Source organism: Molothrus aeneus, chromosome 5 (genome assembly GCF_037042795.1).
Source record: "Molothrus aeneus isolate 106 chromosome 5, BPBGC_Maene_1.0, whole genome shotgun sequence".
NCBI lineage: Eukaryota > Metazoa > Chordata > Aves > Passeriformes > Icteridae > Molothrus > Molothrus aeneus.
In genome coordinates, this window is record NC_089650.1 from 4,791,407 (window position 1) to 4,818,610 (window position 27,204).

General features: G+C 43.9%; 1 protein-coding gene across 1 annotated transcript in view; it reads right to left on the reverse strand.

Annotated features, from left to right (window-relative positions):
• CECR2 (CECR2 histone acetyl-lysine reader) overlaps positions 1-27,204 on the reverse strand; it is a 92,788-nt gene that overhangs the window by 38,686 nt on the left and 26,898 nt on the right. The window contains exon 2 of the mRNA XM_066550366.1: positions 5,066-5,160. Coding sequence (XP_066406463.1) covers positions 5,066-5,160 — 95 coding nt within the window. The remainder of the gene's footprint in view (positions 1-5,065; positions 5,161-27,204) is intronic.

Consider the following 27,204-nt stretch of genomic DNA (forward strand, 5'->3'; position numbering starts at 1 on the left):
TGCCCCCTTCACGGTATCTCCTGTGCTGAGGATACCAGGCTGATTCCAGAGGCCATCCACCAATATCCATGATGTATGCAAGGCAGCACTTGTTAAAAGTCAGACTGTAAATAATGCTGATCTTGTTGATATTCACTTGGCATTCATGAATATGACTCTGAGTTAGTGAGGTGCTTTGTGGCCAGGCATGGAAGTAGTGGTTAAAATCAAGGTCACTGGTGCAAGAGCCAGCTGCTAAAGCTCCTTCCAAAGGTGGTGGGCACCAGGTCTGCTGTGACTGAGCTTAGGCTGGCTGCCCCAGAGGTTATGGCATGGACTGAAGTGGTGAATTCATTCAGCTCAGTCTCAGTACCCTGGCTTAGCTCTCTCCATAGCCTAGCTCACACAGTATCCATGAGACTGAAATCTCAGCTCTGCTTTGCCATTCCTATTGGCCTGCCACCTTATCCCCCAGACCAGACTGACAAACAGCAGTTCTGGGAGGACACAGTTCATGCAGGCACATGCACAAGGGTGATTTCAAGATGCTAAGCTCTCTTTTACCAAAGCACACGGTCCACACAGAATAAAGGACAAGGCTGGACAAAAGTGACAAAGCAGAAGGAAGAAGCAAAATATCCAGAGCTATTAAACACTGTCCTCAGAAACAGGTATTGCTCCTCAGTAGGTTAGAAGATTTCAGATTATCTCTCTCTTTCTGATGAAAGTTTAAACATACAAATATTACAGAACAAGTGTTAGAAAATACACAGAACAGACACAGTGTCCTTGACTGGCAACACAGCAAGTAGGAAATACAGCTCTCAGATGCCATACTGGGAGTGTTTCTCAATGCCACCACTAAGGATACCACAGAAATAATTTAAACAATTGTGAGGAAGGGAGGAGGAGTTAAGGAATATCCTCTTATTATCCCTATTAGAACAAACCCGGTGCAAACTACAAGCCAAAGGCTCCAAGGATCGTTTAGGGATCCCAAAAGAGCTTAAAGTGGGTGCAAAACCAATCATCCCCTTGGGGAAAAAAAATATTCCAATGCATTTGGGAAGAAATAACAAGAAAAAAACAATTGAGATTCCTAAGGAAGCAAATCCCCTCTGGTGGCACAGAAGCCAAAAAGAGTTTTCAGTTACACTGATGAACCAATCCCCTGAGGTGTAAAAAAAAGAAAATAATCTCATGGGGCCTAGGGGAAAAAAAAAAAGCAAGAGATATTTTTCTTCCTCCTCACATTCTGGCCTTTGTGCATGTTGAAAAAATAAAACATAAGAAAAAGCAGCAAAGATGGTTTTTGAGACAAAGTAGCAGCATACAAAATGCCTCCCAATAAGAAACATGATAAAGTTACTGAAACTTTTTATGCCATCGCATTAGAAAAACAGCAAAAGTGCAATAACAGAACATTGAAGAATGAGTTTCACCCAAAGAAAAGCTGAACAGCAGGAGCTTTTCTGGAATATTTTAGTTGAGTGTACACATCCATGTCACACCATCACTTCTTACTTAAAAACAGCTGCAGAAGGCTCCTGCTGCGGCCGCTGCCGTTAGCTGAAGCTCTGATCTTCCTGTCTTCATACAAGTCATCAAGCCACATTTCCTGCTGGAATTAAAGTGGCAGCCCCTAGGGACTATGCAGCTACCCAATTTATATCACAGAGAATCTGAAGCAAGCACCAGGATTTTTTTCAAACTGCTTAATTTTTTTTTTTTTTTTGCAACCCCCTAATTCTAATAAGAGTTTTTCTGGGCATTTGCCTTTTGAAGCAATTAAAAGAAAACATAGACATTTTAAGACCTGTGCAAAAGAGCTGGGAGCAGGAAAAACCTGTGGGCAATCTCAGTGGCATCAAACCAAAGCATGCCTTGGATACCTATTGCACCCATAGTAGTTACATACAGATGGTATATGGACACTATGAGGGGTATTTATAAAACAACAAAAGCTGCAGATCATGACACACAAGTATTTTGGCTCAGAGTGAAAATAGAGAAACAGGGAAACTGTCCTGGCCAAGTGCTCAAACTACCTGGTGCCAGGCAAGGGCAGCTACAGGGTCATTGCTAAAGATGCAGAAATGCAGGCAACTGGTTTTTGTTCTGTACTTCTACAGTACTAAACACAGCAAGAACCAGGGTCAATGGAGTGCCCCTAACAGCTATGAAGGGTTATGATAAATAAGACTTTGGAGAAGATCATGTAGCATCCCATTAAGTAGTCTCTGTAGTTAAACACAGATATCCATAACTCAAAGAAAGTCTTATGTTACCAGACAACGCTCCTCAGACATCAAGCAGGGTAAAAAGCAGTCTCTCTTGTATGTGATTCTTTTTTTATAAAAAAAAAAGTCTGTCATAAACAATACCAAAATCAAGGAAAAGTTGCTCTACTTCAAAACCAAGGATCATAGAAGCCTACAAAAGTAAAAATCTCTTTTTTTTTTTCAAAGAATGGAAAGCAAGTCAAACTACAGCATGTTAAATTGAGCATTAGAAGGGCTCTCAGCCACTTCCAAAATTACTTGAGAGCGCATTATAATTAGCAAAGGTATGTGACAGTTTTATACCCCTCTATGATGCATGATTAAAGCCAGGCAGCCCAGTCCTGCGCACCGTCAAAACAGATGTGACAAGAGCTGCAAGCTGCTCCCAGACAGACTGTGAGAAAGCATAGGCAGATAACATTTTGGCCATCAAAGATGTAAGACCCGACACAGAACTAATTAAACCTCAAAACCCCTCGGAGAGGTAGGAAAAGTGAGGTTTTATGAAGCATCCCAAGCTTGAGCTGCAGTGCCCCAGCCCGAGAGCAGGCATGAGAACAAACTGCTGCCTTTCTCTCTGAGGTGCAACAAGGAACAGAAATGTACAGCCTTGACAGGAACAGCTCACAGCCTCAGCACGAGCATGCAGGGCACAAATGACTGGAGAGATGCTGCAGAAACACCAGCAGGATGATCTGTGACACTGCTGATTTTTCCCACCCAAGACTGATACCTCTTATCTGTCTGCAGCAGAGAAGAATGGAGTCCTGGGCCACTGTGAAAAGCCAAGTCTAAACCCCACACAAATCCTGCCTCTCACACTTGCATGGCTTTGTCTACTGAGCACTCAAAATATCAATTAGAGCCTCAGCTTCCTACCACTAACTGAGGAAAAACAAGGTACAGGAGGGAAGCTGTGCACCAGCCAAGGCCTGTGCCTCTTGAACTGGGGTTAGAGGGGAAAAAAGGTGCTGCAAGGAAACAAGCAAGGAACATGGAGAATTTAAAGTGTGAAACAGTGTGGCAAGTTTGCTTCTGAGAAGTGTATCCAAGCCATCACTTTTATTCTTACTTATCTTCAGATGTTCATATTTAGACTACATCTTAATGCTTCTTCCTTCATGACATCCCTCTGCATTCAGCATCTTTCCCTCTTGTTTCCAGTAGCCTCCCCCATTGCTTCCTCTGAAGTGTTTCAGAGCTCACCTCTTCTCTTTAACATCCCAGCAGTTTCAGGCAGTTTTCCTGATATATCCCTTAAGCCATTCCCACCACACTGCTCCTGTTGTGTCCTCTTCCCTGTCTCCTCTGCAGAAATTTCTTTCCTCATTATCCCCATGCCCACAAGGTAACCCCCTTCTACAGGAGGCTGCAGAAAGGGTGCAGCTGGTTTCTTCTTCAGGCAACTCAGGCCATCCCCAGCATGACTGACAGGGTGACAGACAGACAACTTGCCAGTGTCCAACTACTCACCCATGATTCATCCCTGACTTTTCTTAGTTAAAAGAGTTGCAAATGGGGAGGCAATTACACAGTGCAATCACTCAGTGGACACTCTCAGATCTGGAGAGTTTTGGAGAACCTCACAAAATTCATTAATTTTACCAAAGATAAATCTTCCACTGCTGCTACAAGGGTAAGCTGGTTCAGGTGGGCAAAACACTTAAGCCTCTACTTTCTGATGGCTTTGGTAAGAAGAAATAAACTTGCTGCATGTTTACAAGCAGGTCATATATTGCTGTGTGGCTATTTTGATGAAGAAGATACACATGACTGCAGACCCTTTACAATCAATCATTTGGAGATAGTAAAAGCAGTGCAAAAAATAAAAAAGGTGCCTAATTCAGCTCCTGATACCCACTGATGCTGAATGTCTATGCAGCAATGAAAGAGAATTTAATTAAGTGGCACATGCATATATAAATCATCTATATAAATTTTGTTGAACATAATCAGTTAATTAGAAATAGAGCTTTCAATGCAAACACCTATGGTTCTGCCTATGCACCGGCCTGAGCCTCTCCACAACAGGGGGATCTTAGGGAGCAGGACTGCTTCCAAGCAACTGCATGTGTTGCCAAGCTGTCTTTGTCCCCACAATTATGCTTTGCTATTAACATGATTCACAAGAGAACAAATAAAACACACTGCAACAAGCCTTTGCTATCACTGGAAGCACATTTTGCTGTGCCAGTGGCAGTCCTCTAAAGAATGATGCTCTGCAGATGTCTCCATTTGGGAGGCTGCTTTAGTGGACACTGACAAAGTGTCTCTGGATGTCAAAACCTCAAGAGAGCATGTCAAATCACTTTCCAACATCCTGCAGCTGAAGTGATTCCAATACTTTTATTTCTAAGAAAATAATCATTGCTGTCCTTATGTAAAGCAAATGGGATCTTTCATGCAAGTGAGGTGTGTGCAGAGCAGCAAGTTTTATGCTATGCAATACATACAAATATGCTGAAAACATATGTGATGACTTAATATCACTAATTTGACCAAACAGAGCGCAGAGCATAACAGCAGATGTGAATGTTCACTGTGAGTGCCACAGCAGAGCATCAAACATTCCCTTTTGCACGGCATCTCAACAAAGGGGTTTGCTTAACGGCTCTGTACAATTAAAAGCCGCTAACTCAACCCAAGAGAACCCGAATTCCCTTTCACTCTGTGAAGCATCTGGCCTGATTGCTGGTGGCTGCTGAGCACTGCCATGTCATCACTCCGAAGCCGTGAAACATCCCGCCACAGCGTTAATTAGCTCCCCTTGCAAAGTGCTTAAGCCATAGAGAGAGGTTACTCACGTGATGTCTCTGCGCTGATAGCAACCTTGAAGAAGGCAAGCGATCAGGTCGCTGATAAACTCCACATCATCCCCGTGAAGAGCAGCTTCCAGTTCCTAATGAGCAGAAAGGAGAGAAAAAAAATAAATCCAACCATTAAACTAATTCCTTAAAATTTCCTGCTAGCTCATCTGGACCAAAAAGACCCAAGCAGCCTCACGTATGTGTACAGAGCAGAGCACACATGGGGTAAACTGACCTTCCTCATCATTAAAAATACTGCTTCTACTACCTCTTCACTGCAAGAGTTTATGGGAAGACCTTGAAAGGTTTTTACTGAAAGTCATTCTCCAGCCAGAAGACTAATGCTTTTGTCTGGGTGCAGAAAAATAGGGTTCAGTGGGGTTGAGATACACTACAGCCTAATAAGAAAGGCATGATTTCTCTCATGTTCACCTGATGGACAGGAATCAACAGTTTCATTCTTCTGCTTTCCCTCCACTCACTGAGGCTGGTGAGCTCAATTTAAAAGACGTGCTCAGAAAGCAGGGCACTAAAAGCCACTTACAACCCAGAAGTAGCAGTTTCAGATGGATTGCCAGAAATGGCTGAAAGCTAGCAAGCAAATGCCTCAAAGAAAAGCAGGCATTTTGATTATTTAACTTATTTCTTATTCAGCTCTTTTTTTTCCCCAACTCCAGTAAGAGAGAAAGGATGGAGGGATGTCAGACTTGGTGAACCAAAATCTCAATCCTCGATGGAGAATAGCACGGGTTATTCTTGCACAGCAGAGTTCACAAAGACATGATGCAGAAATCGATCCACAAAAATGATAAACTCCTGAAATTAAGCTATTATGAATTTTGCACATATTGTAAGAAATATCTTTTTTTCAGCTAGCAGTTTCAAGCTTTGTTTTCCAAATATCATTTAGTTAAATAAAGTTTTATTTGTATACCAGAAAATTATTCACAGTAAGAAAAATCCACTTTCTCTGAGACTTATCATCACTAGCATACAGCATTTAACAAGATTTAATATGGATAAACAATATAGGCACAAGAAGCTATTCTTTTTGGGTTTCAGAGTAAATAATGGATTGAATACAAATTCCTACTTGAATGTTACTCAACAGACTGTTACACAAATAGCTAAGCTAATGGCTACAGAATAAAGGTTAATGGCCAGAGAATAAAGGATAAACGTTTTGGCACTTACCCAATAAAGAAGAGAAAGTGCTTTTTTTATTAGACCGCAGTAACTGCAGTAATAAAATTATCGATAACAGATTGCAGCTTAAACGCCGCTTGTAGTTTTTTATTGGAAATATATTAATGGCATATTTTCATTACCAACACTGCTCTTATTTACCTCTTGTGCAACATGCAAAGTGCTTTGGGAGTGGAAGCCTGACACCTGCCCTGTGAAGAATGCACTAAACACATCTATTACACGTGGGAACTGGAGGTAAGGAAAGGGCAGCAAGCAGCCAAAGCCTGACACAGTGTCCCTGCCACAGAGATAGGGAAAGGACCAGGAATCTCTGTTCCCTGCCTCTAGATGAGCACCCTGCTTAATGACAAGTTAACACAAAATCTGCAGTTGCTGCTTGCCATGCCTTGGACAGAGTGATAGTATTGTTGTATAAATAGTAATCATGTTATATAAACAGTAATTACAGAGTGAATTCACTGACAATCATGGAATGTCCTGAACTGGAAGGGACCCACAAGGACTGAGTCCTGCTCCTGGCCCTGGCCCTGATAAGTGGCTGGTATTTTAGAAGTGTTGACTTACTTTATTTGCAAGATATTTTAGTGGACATATGCCTTCTATAAATATCCCTGGAGGAGAGGGGAGCAGGGACGACCTAAAGCACATGATACGCTAAACCATCCCAGGTGTGTTACCACATTACCACAATAAACCTGCAGCTTGTGAAAAATGACATGTCAGAACCCAGAATGATGGGCAGGGGGAAAGTGAGTCTCCAGGATGCCTCCCTGCATTCAGCCTCTCCCTCACCCACATACACTTGTTCATTAAAGCTGTCAGTCAGCAGTCTGCCCCTGCTAGGATGTGACAGCCTTTTGTATGAGGAATATTTAAACTGCTTCCCGTGAGCCTTTTCAGCCTGCTGTTTGACTAACACTCCTTCAGCAGTGGCCACAAGTGCCCCAGATAGCCCCTATCTGCAGCCATTGTTTTCCAGGCCGAGGGTGACCTTTACATTTTTGGAGTTGGCAGGTCACCCCAGGAGCAGGGGGGCATTGCTGGGGCACTGGGCAAGATGCCATCTCCTGGGCAGGGACTAAAACACCTGGATGGGCTGTTCCCCCTCCCTCTCCCTCCCATAAGGGTGCTCCTGGTCCTCAACTCTAGGGCAGGTGTAGCACAAATTTTGGGGACCCAGACCCAGATGGATCTCACAGCCTGGGCATGCAGACCAATTTGGGGCTGGGTGCAGAGTCCCAGTGCCATGCTGGGTTAAGGGGCTCTGGAACAAGCCAAGATTCATCAGCACACACAGCATGGGGCCAGTGAAAGCCCATCCCTGGCAGGTGTGAGGTTTTCAGTGCTTCTGTACAAAGACACCTGCCCCATGCTCCCCAATGCCATGGGTGCTTCCTTGAAGCCCATCCTGATCTTCTGCTCCCTGCCAACAGTAACACTCAGTGCCAGAATATTATGGTAAAGACACAGTCCAAGTATTACTGTGATTATTTTTCTTGGAAAAAGGTTACTGACATTGTCCTGAAATGTTTCTGTCTACATTTCAACTATTGTTGCTTGTGACAGAAGGGTAGGAGCAGTGAGAGGAACCTGATGAATGAACACAGGGATTGAGCAATGAACCCAGGGCTGGGTCCATCAGCCCTCTGTATCTGAATGCCATGATTTTCTATTCCACTGGATTCTCCAGCTTCCAGTCCCGAAACACCCAAATTCTAGACTCTTCCCACACACTCAGAGTGCTGTGGGAAGGACAGACACAGTAGGAAGATGTGATGCAAATCTTAACATCTTAGGAACACAAACAAAGAGTTAGTATCCCTTCAGGATTTCACCTAATGCTTCAACCCACATTTAGCAGGAGGATTTTTCCAGCCTTCTCCCTCCAACAAGGGACAGCCAGCAAAGCAGCACACTGCCCAAGCAGCACATCTAAACAGAGGGAGATGAATTGATGCCAGGAGAAAGAAGCCACTAAAACCCCCCTGGTCCTAAGGGCAAACCCTGCCTCGGTCACCCATCCCCACACTCCTCCAGCCTGGCCAGGATGAGCAGCTCAGCTTCCTCCCCGCCACCATCCTCCCCACGCCTCCAATCCTTTTGTTTTTCCTCTTTTCTCTTTGAGCACTGAGCTGTGAGCACAGAAATCTGAACCTTGCCAAAACGCTTTGGGGACAGCACAGAAAGGAAACAGAAGAAGCAGCAAATCAGCAGAGGAAAAGGGGGGGACACACATCTCCTCCTCCTCTAGCTGGAGAGAGCAACAGACAGGAGAAAAGCAGGATTCTCCCCCTCTCCAGCTGGCGTCACACCTCATTAGGGAAAAGCCTGTTTAACGTCTTTCCCTCCCCCCAGCCCGGTACTAAATCCCCCCTGAGTCAGGCAAGGACTGTTGGGAAGAGGCAACTGCCAGAGCAAGGCTGGGAGCAAGGGTGACCACCTCTCCCAGGAGGAGCACTGGCCCAAAGCAGGGCCGGGAGGGTAGGCAAGAGGCACCATCCTGTCCATCCCCACTCCCTGGGAGAGGGCAGGGTACCCCACAGCCAGCACTGGGGCAGGGATGGTTAAACCCACCAGCTGGGGGCCTGAAACAATCACTGCTTTGGATGCCTTCTTGATATCTGCCCGGATTTTTGAGTCAACCTTCCCGATGAAAGTAAACAAATGAGTTCCCAACAGCAATGCCACTGTCCCCAAGCTGGCATGGGGTGACCACGGGGCTGCTGCACATGGGTTTTTTTGAGCTGTGGAAAGCAGCCAGCCAGCCTCCAGCTCCTGCTCCAGCAAGCTGACTGTGCAAAGGGCAGCTCACAAAGCTTGGGGACTTTGTTTCAGAAGAGAGACTCCTCCAAACGTGCAAGAGCCCAGTGTGAGCAGGCTGGGTGCTGAGGAACAGGACTACAGTTTAGAGGTTTCTTCTGTGCTGGAGCTGAATCATCTATAACTGAATGTGATGGACATAACGAGTTTAAGCACAGCTAAGCCTTGTCCAAGTTAGCCATCAGTTTAAAAACCCCAATCCCTTCAGCTCTATTTCCATACAGCTGCTGTTATCAGCTTCCCATTGCAATGCTCCAAAGTGACTCAACAGGCTTTAGGAGATCACCAAAAGCCACCAGCAGGACGTGCTGAGCTAGCCCCAGCCCATGCTCTGAAATTTCAGTGCTGTCACTGAGTCAAGTCAGGAGGTTCTTTTCTCCTCACACATAATTAATGACAACAGGCATCTGGGCAAAAGTTTGGCAAACTCATGCCACAGGGTAGTGGGATTGGGCAGGAAGATGGAAAGTCAAGTGCAGGCCTGAAATTCTTCCAAGAAGCACCATTTATCCCTCTGGTGTGAAGTCAGTGTGCTCAGCCCCCAGCACCTTCTCAGAATGCCTGAGGGAATCAAGCCCCCACCCAGCAGCTGCCTGCAGCCCAGTGCTGTGCTCTCCCTGCCTGGGATCCCTGCCATCATATGGAAATAGTTTCCAAAATACGAAGCCTACTGAGAGTGCTCTGCACGACATGGCAGGAGGACACTGCAGGGCATTAGGGGTGTTCCTATGGCCAGGGTACCCTACAGGGGCAAACAGCAGTGGGTTTAGCTGGCTGCCATAAATTCAGAAAGAAGTTATAGCTCCTGGTCCTGGTGGAGTCTCCCAGACATGCCATCTTAAGTGGCTGTTGGAAACACTATGTGATATCCAAGTCTGCAGCTGAATGCAGCTCTCCCACCTTCCCCAGAGTCCTGCAGGAGCCTGCATGCTGCCCCCTCCCTCTATGATCCTCCAGGGCTTTAGGGTTTCCTAAGCTAAAAGGATCCCCAATCTCTTCACTCTGCCTTTCCACAGCAAGGAAAATGGGTGCTGAATGCCCTCCCTGTGCTCCTGGCAGTGGGTTGAAGTCAGCAGCTGCCTCAAGCAAGCACCATCCTCTTCACCTCACCCTCAGGACCACAAGCTCAGAGGGAGCCAAGCTGGCCTTCTACAGTAGGTTTGGGGTGTGAGGTGGAGGGGTTAATGACACTCATTACCACAGTGGTCCCAGCTCCTCTCTGAGCCTCTCTTCTGGTGTCTATGAGGTCAGGGGATGAAGAGCAAATACCTGAGGGAGGAAAAAAGCCATCCTGTAAGAAGGGAGCTATCATTTGGGGAGGGGGACAAAGAAAGAGCAGGAAAGGTATTCCTTTCCCCGTTTCTTCAGGTTCCCCCTCAATGTCTGCCAGTGCCTTCTGAAATGTATACCTTCCTCGACTTTCTGAGAGCAGACTTTGAAGGCTATTTCAAACATGTTGTAAAATAGGAGCATAATGTTACTCCAGGGCTAGGCAGAGGTGTGAGATGACAGCTTTGTATGAGGGAGATTGGCTATAAACAGAAAGCCAGGGAGAATTTGTCACATTGCCTCCACGTTATGGCTGTTTGCAAAGTACAAATCCCACATGCTCCCCGCTGGTGCCAGCAGCACAGGGGTAATGTCATCCTCTCCTCCAGCAGCTCCCTCCAGCTATGAAAGGGGATGCAACAGACACTGAATTCTGCTCAGCTCAGCCTAAGCAGGTTTGCAAATGCAAACTCTTTCCCATGCCAGTGGGCATTTTGGTCAGGCTAGAATTTTCCAGACTTGGTTTATAGGCAAACTTACATTGTGCCTTCCTTTACCCCCACTATCAGGATTAAAACTCTGAGACCATCACTCCCTATGTACCACCTATCCCACTTGCCAGAGCAGTTGGAGTTCTCCATCCACACTAAGCTGCTGCCTGATCTCTCCCTTGGGACAGGACCCTCCCCTATTTGCACAGCATGCTGCTCTGCTCCTTGCTCTCCAAGTGGAATTTTTCACTGCTGTGTAATACAAACACAAACGAGCAGCTCACTCATGTTGTGTGGCTAAACTGGACTGAAAAGAGATTTCAGACTGATCAATCCAGTCTCCCTCATGCCCCATAGCCATCTACCAGTGCTAATAATGCTTTCTTCTCCTCCTAGCTCATCTTGCCTGCAGTGCAAGAGATTTGAGAACTACATTTGTTATGAATGTATGCACTGTCATCACTTTAAAGATGTAAAACTGCTACTCATTCCATTTCTTGCCCCTGGCAAAGAAGCTTTTCAGATGGACAGGGTGCATCTGAAGTAACAAGTGATTAGTTTCTGTTTAGCAGTTGGATATTAGTACTTTATGCCTCTAAAGCAGTTGCCACCCCAGAGCATCAAAGCATTTCAAGACCATTCAGCAAAGCCTTGTGTCACCTGTGAAGAAAGGGGAGGCACACACCCACATGCAGAGCAATTTTTCAGACAGCCCCACTGACACAAGCCCCAGCATCCACACATGAGTATGCTTCACTCAGTGGTGGGGCTAAGAGAGAAGCCATAAGGCTTGACACTTGATGCCACTGCAATCATCTCTCTTTTTCTGCAGTTTTACGAGCAGCCAAAGCCTTTGGAGATCATGCTATTTCCCTCCAAAGGATAATTTCTCCCTTTCAAAATAATCCCCTCTTCCTTCAGTGCAGATAATGTATGCCATTTACCATAAGCCAGTTATGCTGGCTGAGGGGCAAGCACTGTACTGGCCGCTGAGCTGGCTTCACAGCAAATTTCAGGCTCAGCAGAACCTGCAGCCTTGGGTTTGCAGACCTCTTGCAGACCCTGTGGAAGAATTCCAAGAGGCCTGTGAAGGGCAAATAAGAAAAGCAAGCCTATCACCAGTCTGCCTAAATTTCTAATCAGAGATCTATGCCTTTATGGGAAAAGTATTGGCACTGTGGTCTTAAAAACCAAACAAACCAAAACACTGCTCTCCTCCCCCCCATTCCAAAATGACTGACTACTATTGCCCAAGCCACAAGTTCTTCTCCTCCAGCTGAAAATAGCCTCCAAACACAACAGTGTGAGGGGAAACACAGTCTGTTTGAATTGCATCCTGTTTGCCTCACCCTCAGACAGAAAGGTATCATTTCTTATTGCCTAGAAAAGCCCTCTCGCAGTAGCTGTGCTTGGATGGAGTGTCAGAATTATTCAGATCAGTAAAGTACTCGCAGACTGGACTGGTTTAGGATTTGGTTTTTGTTTTTCTCCCCTGGAAAGATGGGGTGAGAAAAGTGGTGAGCAGGCACCTAGAGATGGGCACCATTCTGAAACTAACCCAAAATACTGTATAGATTATACATAACTAAGCTCTTGCAGTCCCAGGCCAGCAGTACCTTGCTGGTAAAACCCAACCTAAACAACCCCAAACTCTTTCCCTCCATATATGCTGGATTTAACATTCCCATTTATGGCCTAAGCACTACCAGCAGTTAAAGACTAAACATTTTAGCAAGTGTTTTACACAGCACTTTAGGTGATCACAGTCCTGTTGGTGGGGAACTGCACCAGCTCTACCTGTTTGGATGCTGTTTCTGGAAACAACAGCAGCGGGTTAGCGATGGTCCCTCCCCAGACAATTCAGCTGCACGATAAATAAAGAACAGCTGATCCTGCCGTGTCACCATCTCCTGCGGTAAGAGGCTTCCTGGGTACCTAGTGGGAGTTCTGCTAAGCTTTTAAGCCCATTGGCAACGTGGGGAACAGTCTGTAGCTCCAAAGCCAAGAGGCTCGAAGTAATAATCCGATTTCAAAGCTCCTCCTCCTCTCCAGCCAAAGGCAGCAAGGGAGGATGAGATCAGACTGTAGATGCTCTTCATTTTAGGTCTGGCCATTGCACTCATCTGCTCAGCATGAGCACCGGGAAGGGGAAGGATGAGTGCCAAAATCTGGAATGGATTGCTTGGCTAAAGTTTGTGCAAAGATTTCAAAACTTACTGGGAAAATAATTTTTAAAGGGAATTTTCACTGCTTTTAATACAGCTGGACTGGTTTATCTAAGCAACATCCACTTTTGTAGTTCCTGCACTGGCCAAAACTCTCAGGGGATTTACTCCCTGCCATTATGAGGCACCAGGGCATTTAAGCTATGCAGCTGGTTTGCAAAACTCCCCACAAAACTTCTCCTGTACAGCAACCTATGCTGCTCCTCTGGCATTTACATTGCTCCCCCCTCCAGGATGTTATTAGCAGCCAGGTGATATGCAAGCCATGAAACAACTTATCTCCATGAGCCTGGAGATAAACAGAAAGTCCAGATCATCCTTTAAGGAGTCAGGTGATTTCCCCACATCCCTTCTGCCCCTCAAACAAAAACAACAACAGAGGAAGACAGATCCTTGCCCACCACTGTCTGAAAAAGCAGGGTGAAACAGTAAAACACATTCAGGTAGAAACAGGCTGTAAATTCTTGCTTTTTCCCTTCATTCTGATCTCCACAGCCAGCCATTCTTCTGCCTCTCCTTGGATGCTGTGCAGAGTGCAGCCCATAGCACACACACCACAAACAAACCCTGCCTGGGGTTCAGTGGGGAGGGTGGTCTGGAAGTGCTGCCAGCACTGAAAACTCTTCCTTGCTCCGGGTGGGACAAAAGGAAAGCCACTGAGAGAGAAAAAGAGCCAGCAGCCACACACAGGTGCCCCACGTGTTTCTGCCACTGCCAAGATGAAAGGTGGGTGAGTTCCACCTTTCCAAGTTCCAGCACCATTTTTTTCTCCTATTAATTTAGCAAAGAAGGATTTGAAAAAGCATGAGATAGCTGCCTACTGCTATCAACCCTGATGAAGCAGCCAGGCAGCTACTCAGATGTGTGAGCTGCCTCTTTGCAACAGGTTTAGTCTCAAGCCTAAGAATAAATTTTAAAAACATGTGGCATAACAGTTGCTAGAACTGTTAAAGAGCTAATGGGTCTTTTCTGTACTCTTAGATCTGTGTCTGCTCTCCTCTGGATTGCCAAAAGTATCATCTTGTTTATCTATTAGACTTTCTGAACTTATTCCATGCTCACGCAGTCCAGACATACTTCAATACAAAAATTAATGGCTTTTATACTTCTTTTAAAAATCATTACAACAAAGCCAGATGCTACCACCTTAATGAGATGTATATGCACTAAGGGAGAAGCTTGAAATAGGAAATGGTGTTTCCAGGCAGTTGAATATTGTAATGCAAGTCACACAGAGCTGGCTTCCTAAGGCACGTCACTGCAGGATCTAATGTCAAAATAAATACAAGAACTTCTCTCTCCAGATTCACACCCTATCTTCAGCCCTGTCCAAAAAGATCTGTATTTCATTGGATGTGTGGGAAAGACCACCCTGCCATAGCTTTTAGAGCTTGGTTGGACTCAGAGCCTCTACCCCAGCGACTGCTGCCTATTACGCCTTCCCCATCCAGAGCTTGCTCGAGCATCCCGTGGAACACAAGGTGCTGCCCTCATGAAAGCCCAACCAGGACCCAACAGGGCTGCCTGTGACAAGGCAACTGCTCTTGGGGCTAGGAGCAGCCAGGAGCCCCATGGGAATTCCCATTCCCTTCCCCAGAGCTGGGGAAAGACAGAGGGGAGAAGGAGGTGCTCAAGAAAACCAAGCAAAAAGCTGGCAGCCCCCAGGTTTTGAGTCGGAGCAAAGTGCAAAAACTCAGGAGCTGCTTCTTGCAACACACTGCAAGCAACCCAACATTCTCCCCATGGCCTGAGGTGACCATGAACCACCATCCACTTCACTCCCATCTGGAAGGAGCTTGGCTCACACGTGTGTTTGCCAAGGGAAACAGCACAGAGCCCTTTGCGTGCTTAGGAGCCGTGCTCTGCGTTTTACTCCACACATCTGGCAGGGCTGCTCCATAAAAAAGGTGATGGAGTGCTTGTGGCTCTCCTTCCAGAGCATGGGATAAAAATCTTCTTCAACACACACGCCATGAAGGAATTCTTCTCCAGCTTAATTTAAAGCTGTCTTTATAGCCAATAAATTTGCAGATTGCTACAAACACTTGGCTATTTACACAATAATAGTTCTATCTGCCAGAAATGGCAAATAATTATTATTATGTTCATAAATGTTAATGCTAACTACACTCTTAAAACACATGTTATAAAAAGACTCATAATTTGAGAGAAGGGCAGCAAACTATTGCCCAGACATAGAGGAAACCAGCTCTATTGTTATAATACTTATTCTACAGACATTAATTGGAGTACCTTTTTCTTCTAAATTTTCCTGACATCCAGAATATGAAACAAAGGGGGAAAAAAACCCAGACTTGTTTCATTATACTTAAAGACAACAAAAAACTGACCCAAAAGTCTGTTGCATCTCATAAACTGTAATAGCCAGCTTTGTTTCTGCAATTCAGTGCAGAACTGATGACATTGGATTACACAAAAATCTGTACAAAACACTTTGGTTGGATGAAATAGCTGATCTGCCTGAAGTGGGGGGAAAAGGCTCCCAATAACAGATAATTATATAACCAGCTTGTAAAAGTGTTATTAGCAGGGCATGGGATCAGGAAAGGCCTGGCTTTTATTCTCACTTCATGCATTCACAGTGATGAGAGCTAAATCTCTGTCCGTCTCTCCCTCCTCCCCCACCCAAATGTTAGATAATTTTTAGCCAACCCTGTAGAACACTTGCAATCTTTGAGTAAAAGCAAGGCTGAGGTTAATGTACTGCTACTCCTCTAACATTCAGATGCTGTGTTCCACCTTGATAACAGAAGAGAAAACTGGAAAAAAATCTCCCCTGCTGTTCAGATAAGGTAGCTTGAGGACTCAGGGGTAAACTCTAAAGTTCAACATTTTAGTTTGAAAGGACATTTCCAGTCATTGGCTACTGGAATTCAGATCTTGAGATCCTGACTAAGTGATAAAATGCAATAAAAAAGAGGGAGTTTTGCCAAAAGGTCCCCCTTTCAAGGAAGGAATGGGGACATTAGACATTCTATACATTAAAATACATAGCAGAGCAAAAACCCTTGCATGGACCTTGTTCTCAGTTATCCACAGCTGGGTGTCTCTGGAAATCTTTGCTCAGGAGTAAATTTTGCTCCTCCTTTCTCAGGAACGACAGAGTCAAATCCAACCAGGAGAAAAATTAAACTGGTGGCAACGAACCTTGAAGGTCTGACAGTGACCTGCAGCACCAAGGTCTCTGAAGCTGCTTTCATTTGCCAGAACATAAATTAGATTCCTCACTAGGTATGGCACAGGGGTTAATGGGAGCTTTATAAAGCCTTCTTTGAACATACAGATTATCCCTTTCAAAAAACTGGTTTAAAGTACAGTACTGTGAGCCAGGAAACCCATTCCCAGCTCTGCCAGGCTGGATGACTTCAGGCAACCCACTTGACTATTCTCTGCTCTTTCTCAATGTGCACAGCAGAGACAAATACCTAAATCTCCTATGAGGCTGAATACAGCTTAACTCTTCACAGACCCCTCCAAGCAGATGATGTTCAGCCATTCCATACAAGCAGGGTTGCTCAAACTTCTCCAAACAGAAGGTCTCACAGATACCAGAAAAGGACACCTGCACTGGGCACCTCATATGGGCAAGAATCCTGAGTCACAACATTACCAACTACATTTTTTTTTTTCAGCAGTGAAGGAAATGTCTTATCCTATCCAGCATTACTGTCCAAAGGAGGTGCTCAAAAGGAGCAAAACTGAGAAATTAGGGAAAGTTCAAGTTTAGGAAAAGCCATGCTGCTGCCTGGGCAACTCAACAAACAGCTTTCCTCCTCAGGGTCTGATTTCACTGCAGAAATGTTAAAAACAACTTCAAAAGACAACAAAATAAATTCAATTAAAAGAATAATGAAGCATTTCAAAAGTACAATACAAAAAAATACCAAAAGTGTGAGATGACACAGAACATTCAGTGCTGGGAGCAAGCGTCACTACTTTCCTTCCTAACAAATTCATCCTAGGTATCTCCACTGTGAAAAGCAGTACTGGCTTGGAGTCTCCTTTCAGAAGGTGCCTGCCATCCCTCCCAAACTATCATAGGTACATCCTCCTCATATTTTAGTGTCCCTGTAGTAGCCCCCTTCAAACTTTTACATAAAATTAATACAAAACATTTGAGCATTAAAAAAATCCCATTATTTCCAAAGCTCCTTAATAGAGACCGTGGAGAGCCTTACTGGTGCTCTGCACTGCAACATTTCAGACTCACATCTTCCCAGACTGAGCACAGCTCTTTTCTGCACACCCCTGCCCTCAGATCAATGCATTCACATGCTGCTGCTGTTTAAAAAACCTTCTTGCCCATGAGTTCAGGTGACTCTGACCTGGTCACTCCCAGGGAACTCAGTCCCACTGTGTTGATGTCTGGCAACATTTCCTCTGACTCAGCCTTGCTAATATAATATTGCTTCAGTAAGAGGAACTCCAAAGACTGTTTCCCAAGTCATTCCCTTCTAGCATGCAGAAATCTCAGGAAGTCGTTTGAACTCAATAACCTCCACACCATTTCCACACAGTCGAAATAGAACAAGAAAAAGCAAACAAACAAAAAAAATCACATCCTCCTCTGCAGCCTACAAAATTTACTCATTCCAGGGTTTCTTGCACAGAAGACAGTTAAGCAACCACAACAAAGTAACGTCACTTCCTTTTCCTCCAAAATAAATTTTAGTATTGAAAAAGTTCACCTATTCATTTACTGTGAGCAGCCTCAGTCAACACAGGAGCACATCCACAGCCAGCAGTCAAGGAATAGCATTCAGCACTGTCTTTGTATTGATTTCCAGCTGGGGTCCAAAGTTAGGAATTTCCTTCCCCCCTCTTCCCCAGCAGTCCATTGATCCAAGAAGAAAGAAAAAAAATCCAAAGATATTCAGACTCACTTTTGTATAAACTGAGATATCTTAATTATTTTTCAAACAAAACCAAATGATATTTTCCAAACAGCACTTGCAAAAGAGCTAGAGCAGTGTGATCCATTGCTATTCATTCCTTTGGACACAGATCCAATCTTTCAGCCACTCTGGGCTTATTGGCTATATGGAAGGTAGAGCAGCAAGGAGCACTAAAGGATTAATTCTCACAATAGTGGGAAGCAGGAGTCCCAGCTCTTGGGGGGGTGAGTGGGGGAGAAGGGAGAAAGATGAGTGTGTAGGCTGCATCCCTGGTCGTTGGATTTCCTTGCTGTGATTTTATCTTCTGCCTAAAGTTACCTTAAAAGGGAGCTAGCATGGAAAGAGTGCCCCAGCTACTTAAAATGTAAAAAGCATTACAGGAATTTTGCTTTAAACCTGAAAAGACTACGAGACGGGGTTGTATGTGAGATAACTCATGGCAGAGCTCAGCAGGGAAGAGAATAGCTAAGGCACAAACAGTTCATACTCTGTTTGTTGTGAGTCACAGAGCAGCTGAACAGATTTATGATTCAGATGTTTTAGTGTTGGTTATCAGCGATTAGCTCCAACTGTTAGAAAAAGAGAGAAAGAGAAAGATTAAGCTTTTGTCTGCTCCAGCCCTCATCCTTCCTTTGCCTGGCAGCAGGGGTTACTGATTGTTTCTGTCCCTTTTTTAACATCAGAATGGCTCTGAGCCACACTCAGTGCAGAAGCAGATCACACTGCCAGTATCGCCATCAACATCAGATTCAGCAGTAATCACTGAAGTGCTGACATCACGTGTTCAGGTACATATGCAAGTGTAATTGTGAAATTTGGTTATATGGCAACTTTTAAGTGTGGGGTTTTTTCCCAACCACAGAAACCATTTGGGACACAGAAAGGGCTGACAAAGAAGGACTGATTTTGCTAACTTTAGCTTCAAACTCTGTATGAGCCCAGTAACAGACTCACAAGAAAACTTCATGCATCCTTATGGCATTTAATCTCACAACACCCATGTGGGCTTCTCACAGACAAGCTAAGTGACTTGCCCAGGATCACACAGGAAGCCAAATGCAGAGCACTAAAACTGAGCACAAAAACTCTCAGGCTAGACCTCTGGCCATCGCAGCAATAATCAGTTTTGATTTAGTTTAACTGAACTTAATGCTCAGCTAACAGATTTCTGCCAATCCACTATTAAGTGGTGTGGAGCTCTACATTAGAGATCTGGGCTTTTCTGTGAATCTCGTGTAAATGTAATGATGCAGCCTAAAGGACAGAGTTATCCTCAGCACCTCCACAGCTGGAGGATCTGAAATGCTGCTGGCCTTCCAAACCATACTGCAGCTAAACTCTGTGGCTGTGGAGGAGAGGGGAAGGAGGGCACTGCACCCACAGGGTGTTGTATATCCCTGTCACAAAGGTCCCAGGTCCTTATGGGAGCAACTGAACACAACACCCAACTTTCCAAATGCTCAGAGCCCTTCACAACTCCCTTCTGGAAGAGGTTCTACACTCTTAGGGCAGAGAGAAGGAATCGGGGCAATTCAATCATCTGCAATAATGATACCTATAGCAGTACAACCGTGGGTTATACTGCTACAAAAACAGAGTTTCCCTGCAATACCTTGGTCAGGATTAAAGCCCACAGCAACACTAGGACTTGCACCTGATGGCAGATTCCTCTCCTACAGGTCCAGCCAGCACTGCTAATCCAAGACAACTCTGGACAAAAACTTATGTGCTGACCCAGTGTTCAGTACAAGCAACAACTACAATGCTCTGGGTGTGTGTCCAGCCTGGCCCCTGCGTGTTCCCTGCCCACAGAGTCCATCTGTGTGTGATCCAGCGTGCTGGGACACAAACAGGCTGCACATCTGCATGTCTGCACATCTGCACAGCAGGGCTGCAGAGGGTCCAACCCAGCACAGGAATATCAGGCTTATTAGGCAGAATTTACATGCATCATCTGAGTGATTTCTATCCAAAAGTTGCCAGACAGGAATAGAGGAGGCCCCAGACTTTCCTGCACTGCTTCTGAAAATCAGAGCTGCTTTCCTTGAGATGCTGTGCACGGTGCGAGCAGATTAAGCTCCATTAGCATGAGACACTTTTGAACAGTAGAAACTAGAACTAAACTTGGAATTAACTGGACTGGTGTAAAATTATACCTTAATGCCCACAGAAACCAGATTAGAAGACAGATGGTGAAGAGGAAAGAAGAAAAAAGAAGAGTGGATTGGATATACATATGTGGATTTACATTCTGTGAGCTTGGCACACATCTTAGAGACATTTTTTATTTCCAGCATAATAGAAAGTTGCCTGACAGTGCTGGTAGACTAGATAAGGGAGGAAAAAAGAGCAGATGCTTTTGAAGGGCTTTGTAGTATGACTCTTTGACAGAAATTTAGAGATCAAGGTGGGTAGGAGCACTGGAGGAAAAAAAGCCCTTTCAGATATGGTGGGAGCATAAAAAGGCAGAAAAAATAGGAAAAGGAAAATTCAGGTGAAGGAAGAGTAACTGTCAGGGTCCAGATCACAAGCAAGAGTGCAAGAAGCAGAGATGCAGCTTGGGCAGCAGTGTGCAGAACCCTGAAAGTTGAAGCAATATAGTGGAAGCTGTCAAAAATGAAATAATAATAGTAGGCATGCTGAGGAAAGGAACATAAAACATCAATATATCTCTGTATGAATGCAGAGTGAATCTACACCACAAGCACTGCACACAGTTCTGGACCCCAGATTTGGGGAAAAAGAAGACAGAAGAACTGATAAGCTGGAAAAGGAGAACAACAGTGATTAAATGCATGAAACAAGTTCTGCAGGAAAAAACAATTATGCAAAACAATAAAAAGCCAGAAATGGCATGGACAATGAATGAGTGCTTGTAGTCCCTTCTGAAAAAAGAATGGACAGACAGCAAATTAAATTATCAGGACAGAAAGAACAAAAAGGAGACACTTCCTTGCACAAGCAATAATTCTTCTGTCTCTTGGCCATGGAATATTATGGATGCTATAAGAGTACATGGGTTCACAGAAGAAAGGCAAGCTAACAGAAGGAGGGGGGGGAAATCTCTCAACAGCTGTTCCTGTACATCCATTTTTGTGTACAAGGCAGGAAAGGGTTTCTATTCCATGCTGAATCAGGCTGGGGACACTAAAATTTGACCAGGAAAGAACATGACTTAGATGCTAAATGCAGAAAATACTGGTTGCCTAGGGTTGAATGTCATAGAGGAAGGGAAATGTGAGGGTCCTAAAAAAAAATAATAAAATCTTGTTACAGCATTAAAACGGAGGACAGAGATTAAACTTTTGATGGCAAGTATGTGCATGAATACAGAAAGCTGCATTTCAGATGTAGAGAGGAAAAGAGACTTGATTTCACAACTTGAGATGCAAGAAGGGAGGCAAAAAGAGGGGATAAAAGAGCAGTATTGAAGAAGACTCCCAACATGTAAAAACTCCACTCTCCTCCAGTGCCTCAAGCTATAAGCAGAGTCAAGAGAAAAGAGATGAAAAATGCAGTTTGACACGATGGTTCAACTTCCACAGATGAATTTGAGATGAAGCAGTGGAGATGATCACGTAATCAAGGTACTGGGCAGACACGTGGAGATCAGAGTTCATCCCCCAGCTGAGCCAGACTTCCTTCACAATGCTCTGCATTTCACTTTGCTCTTCCACAAAACCAAGAAAATATTTTCTTAATGCACAGGAAAGCCATGAGGCTGAATTCTTTAAATATCCAGGATGCACTGTGGGGGCCTGAAGAAGCACAGTTAGGACAGCAAACACCCAGCACTCCCAGCGTGGGATGAAACCACAGCAGCAGGGACAGGGGAAAGAATTCCACTGCAGGAAATCAGCTCAGGGAAATTAAACCCAAGAAGGTGTGAAGGGAACAGGTTTCCAAGCCAGTCAAAAATATAAGATGCAGGAAGTGTGCTTAAGGAGCTGGCAAGTTTGCAATGCCTCTGAAGGACAATGCTGCAAATGCAAAGCTATGGGAAGGAACCAACCTGACACTAACAGGAGGAGAGACAAAAGGGATAATTTGGTACAATGTACCAAGTACTGCAGTGTCTGTCTGCATCCAAGATACACTTGGTACTCAGAAATAAAGAAACAATGCTTGGCCTCATGTTCTCAATGCTTTCTACTGATTCCCCACCATCCCACACCGTCCCCCCCCTCAGGAATATAAACCTTTAATCATTTGAATATTAACTGTATCACTAAAGCAAATATAAACTTGGAATATAAACTTGGAATACCAGCAGCAGCACAAAGTCTTCAAGAACAGCAGTACAGGCTGCTTGGATCCTCTGCTTTACTCTTAAATGCTTAGCATACACTAATATCTTTAAAACTTATCTAATGGTAAATTTGAAATTACTCTAACCAGTAAGAGCTGAAGCTTTCCCTGCCTTTTAATCAATCACTTAAATTATACTTAGAAACTCCCAAGCCAAATATTTGCCAAGAGGTGTAAAACAACTCCCAGACTGAACTGGCAGAAAACACAGAAGAGCCCAGAATAGACCTTACTGATAGGATAAATTGAGCCTTGACATGTGTGGAGCCCATCTGCGAGTGACGAGGAGTACGCGCTTCATTTCTGTTTATTCCCTTCGCTCTGGATGAAATTCCCAGGGTAACTTCAGAGCAGCACTGCCCAGTTCCTCCACCTGCATGACCCCTGTGCCTGCTCACTGCCCTGGGCACCACTGATGGCCAGGCTATGGGGAGGTTTTAGGGGTTTTAATCATAACACTGTTTATCTGGCTGAGTTTTCTTTGCTGTGTTATTTTGCAGTGGATCAGCCTTCCTCTGCCCATCTCACAGTGCCCTGGCTGCTGCCAAGCACCTACCCACAGCCTGACCACAGAGCTGAGTGCTCAGGGGAGGATGAGATGCTGAGATGGGCCACGGAGACCCTAAAGACTGGAAACAAACCAGAACAGCTGGCTAACTGCAGTAAATCAGATTTAGGTGCTAAGCATCTCATTCAAGACAATTAAACCAATTCTTAAAAAGTTGTAGTTCATTTTTAAACTCAATTTTTTAACCAAAAGCACTTTTATATAGGTCAAAAGAAACAGTTCATTCTGCAAACATGAAGAAACAAATATGATTTTTTAACTTAAGACATTAAAGACAAATTCAAGCAAATGAACATTAAAGCCATAAATTGCTCAGACATGCACAGAAGAAAATACTGACTTGAATGTAAAGACTTAATTTGGCTGTAAACCTCCAGACTGCAGGAAGATCCAGAAATAATCCAACTTTAACTAACATAAAAGGCAAAAATCACGAAAATCATACTCAAATGATACTCTAGTGCTTGCTTGTTTGAATTTAAAAGTTAAAAACTCTAGTTTTTAACTAGAGCTGGTCGAGCTTCCTAGAATTCTGAGGGTAAGGGCTTGTCAAGATACTTGGAAGAGCTTCTCAAAGAACATCTCCACAGTGAGAGGCTGGGCTGGCTACACCAAACAGGCTGGTGTACCAGAGGTATAGGAAGGGTATGGAAGGCATGGAGAGCACAGCCCTGCAGGGGCCCTTGGCGGGCGTCGGTAACGAGCAGCTCAAGAGCAGGCGCTGTAAAAACCCAGGGCAGCCTGCCACTGATGCCTGGAGTCACATAAAATTAATTTAAATTGGAAACAAACTGGCCCAGGTAGCGCTGGCTCGCGTGAGTTTCAAACAACATTAGGAGCCGAGCGGCGCATTATGCGTTCTGCTGGCAGCTTGGTCATTAAAATTAACTAGGAAGTGGCAAAGCTGCAGGGCAGGTGATACCCGGGATTTGTGTATAAAAAGCAACAGTGAGCTTGGGAATTACAGGCACTTGTAAACCTTACCTTAGTACCTGGTAAAATGGCTCAACTGGGTAGTTATGAAAGTTAGATTAATGCCATACAGCAGGCTCAGATTAGCATGGTGTTTCCATAAGAAAAATGGGCACATCCGTGTTTTCTATAAGGAGTGCCAAGACAGTGGGTAAAGAAAAATTGGTAGATATAATTAATTTGAATTTTCAAACAGCCTTTGGTAATATTAATCACCACAGTCTATTAGGGAAACTAGTCATGGGGTGAGAGGTAAACATCTGTCAATAGATTAAAGCTAATTTAGGAAAAACGAACAGCATGAATAAATGGCCAGTTTTCAAGAAGGTTAATGGGGGAAGTCCCAGGGGTGGATACTATGATCAACATTTAATATATTAAATGATCTGGAAAGGGGCATATACAATGTGAAATAGGGGGAAAAAGTTGTTGATGATACTGCTCTATAAATTAAATAAAACCAGCAAGAACTAATAGTATGAATCCAAAGCATCCACCCAAGTTACAGCAAATAAATGTTACTGCACACAAGTGCAAGGTTATGCAAATTGGCAAGGAGAGTTTGAACTAATTGTAGACATGGATGGGTTTCACATTAATTGTAACCATTTGGAGAAAGATCTAAGTGGCCTTGTGGACAGCACAGGGAAAACATCTGCTTAGTTTCCAGTCGTTGTCAAAACCACAAACCAGATGTGGAGCTTGTATTAGAGAGATAAAGAATAATATGGATAACACAGTTTTTCTCTCAAATGTGGCATTCAACCCATTTGCCTCTGTAACAAAACAAAACCTCAGAAACTTAAAAGCCCAGAAAAAGCTGACATAAATTTACAGCCCCAGTAAGATTCTCATCTGAGAACGCAGTTACAAAACACACACATTACAAAACTCAAGACTCACTGAACCCTTGTTAGCATGACTTTGGATGGCCTACAGTCCATTAAAAACTCTGCTGAATAGGAACTCTAATGATTTTCAAATTTCTGGGTTACGTTCAAGGGGTGGTAAGAGGTGAAACAATCCAACCATATGATAAACATAAAACAGTCAGAGAAAGCCATCTGGATGCACTTATTCTCCATTCCCACCCTCTTTTTCTCCCAACAGGACAGGAGCAAGGAGTCGTCCAACTAAATAATAGACAATAGATTTAGAAGTGATGAAAGAAAATATTGCTGCACCCACACTTACAAAAGTAACCACAGAACTCTTCTCTGCAAGGTATTTATTGAAGGAATAATACTAATGAGATTAAAAACTCAAAACATCAACAGTGTTAGCAATTGGAGTCAAGAGAATTCTGCAGTTTTCCCACTTGTCTTTGTAGGATTTTACTCTTTCTTCCAAGGTATCTATTAGGCATGACTTGGGACTAGAAATGAGCCAAGTGGCCTCATCCAGAACCTGCTCAGAGGGTTCACTCTGAGGAGGTGGATGGTTTGTACATGAAAGCAGCTCAAAATGAAAGAGGAAGGAAACTGGGAAGACATGATTTTAGCTTCATTGTGTGAGCTACATTCAAGGAAAAGATGCTTTAAGTCACCACATGGACAGCAGGAAAAAAAAATGCTGAGAAACAGAGCTTTTAATCTTTAAAACATTCAGTCTTCTCTGAAAAGTGGTAGGAGCCAACATCAACTCTGCAGTCACTACCACCAACTCTTCCATCCCAATCAAAGGGGAGACTTTTTTTTGCAGGTCTTCCCAACACTTTCCTATCCATTCAGATTAGAGTAAGGCCTGAAAAGCAGAATAGCTGTGGCTGAATTTGCACAGACCAAACCTGGACTGGACATGGTTGTGATGTTGACGAGGAGGAGGGCTGCACTTCTGCCCTGGAGGTCATGTACCATGGCCCACTTCAGGCAAAGAGAAAAGTGGGTGTGAGATTACACTGATGGTGGATGGCCATCAGGTTGGTAAAAAACCACTATTTAATGAGATGCCAACCTTTTCTCCTTGTGGTGAGGGAAAAGGAAAACATCTCCATCAAAAACCAACCTCTGAGCACAGCTGGCTGGCTTCCAGAGCACTGACATGCACAGCAAAACCATTGTATATGTGCCATCTAATTCCTTCTTAGACTTTCCAATAAATCCCAAGGCACTTGTTCAGTGCCTAGCCCAAATCTGCCAAAAGAACACACATCTCAAGTGTCCCTATTCTCCTGCTTTTTCAAATAATTCTAGTATATTGGCTACTGAGATGAACCCATGATACCAACCATCCCCTGCTTTCCAATCCACTTTTTTGGGGATAAAATTCAGAGACACAAAAGGCATACAAAATGCTGTTTCTAACTCAGGACTATTTGTAGGTTACTCTCTGCCAGACATAATGTATTTGTCTAGTTTAAGTCTTTCATGAGCAGGACTTCCTATTCCTGCTTCAGAATACTTATTTGTGTTTAGAATTATTTTTGTTCTCCTTTCTCCTGTTATTTCAATCATCTAATTTCCTTGTTTCTCTTGGTGTCTCTGTCCTACAGATGGAGGTAAGTATCCACTATATTCAGGGTTTTCAATATTTCTTTCCAAAAGGATCATTCTCATGTTGTTATTCTGGTTGATACTCTGTGACTTCTCCACAATTTTTAAAGTGTTTTTTGTACCAAGACATCCAGAAACAAAGTTACACAAAAGGGCAGGGGCTACATTTAAGAAGAAAAACATCACACTTTTACTACCTCCCTTGATCCATCCAGTGATCTGCTTTACTCCACAAAAAAACACAAACATGACCCATTGGACTCAAAATGCTTTAAAAATTATAATAAATACTGGGTGCAATTTGGTTCTCTGAATTGGGAATACACTTGGATCATGTTCTCTAAGCACCTTCAAGGTTCAAGCAAATATGAAATACTGGTTTTGGCTAAAAGTCATAAGACATGGCACACTTGTTCTCACATCCAGAATGTTCCCAACAACTACCTCTGATTTATATTATTTATGTCCACATGTGATAGCATAAACTTTCCAACTTGAATTTCTTTATCCATACTTTTAATCCCTCTCTAGGTTCTTGTACTTTTGAGCAGTACTCCTTTAGCATTTTTTTTTAACATCAATGAATTAATACACTGCCTACTTCTTCCTCTGACTTGTCAGTGAATTGGAGACAGAAACTACTCCTGGGCCCTGTGGCACCCTGATAAATATCCTCTCACAGCACAGGTTAGTTACAGGCTCGCCAACGGGAGGGAGGGAGGGAGGACCTGAGGGGGTTTGATTATTGCTTTTATGGTTCTCAGTATAAATTAAGAGGCACAATTGAGACAAATCAGGTGTTTTCTAATAACTAAGTTACAATCACGTGTTATCTACATTGAGTGACACCACTTAATACAATGTCA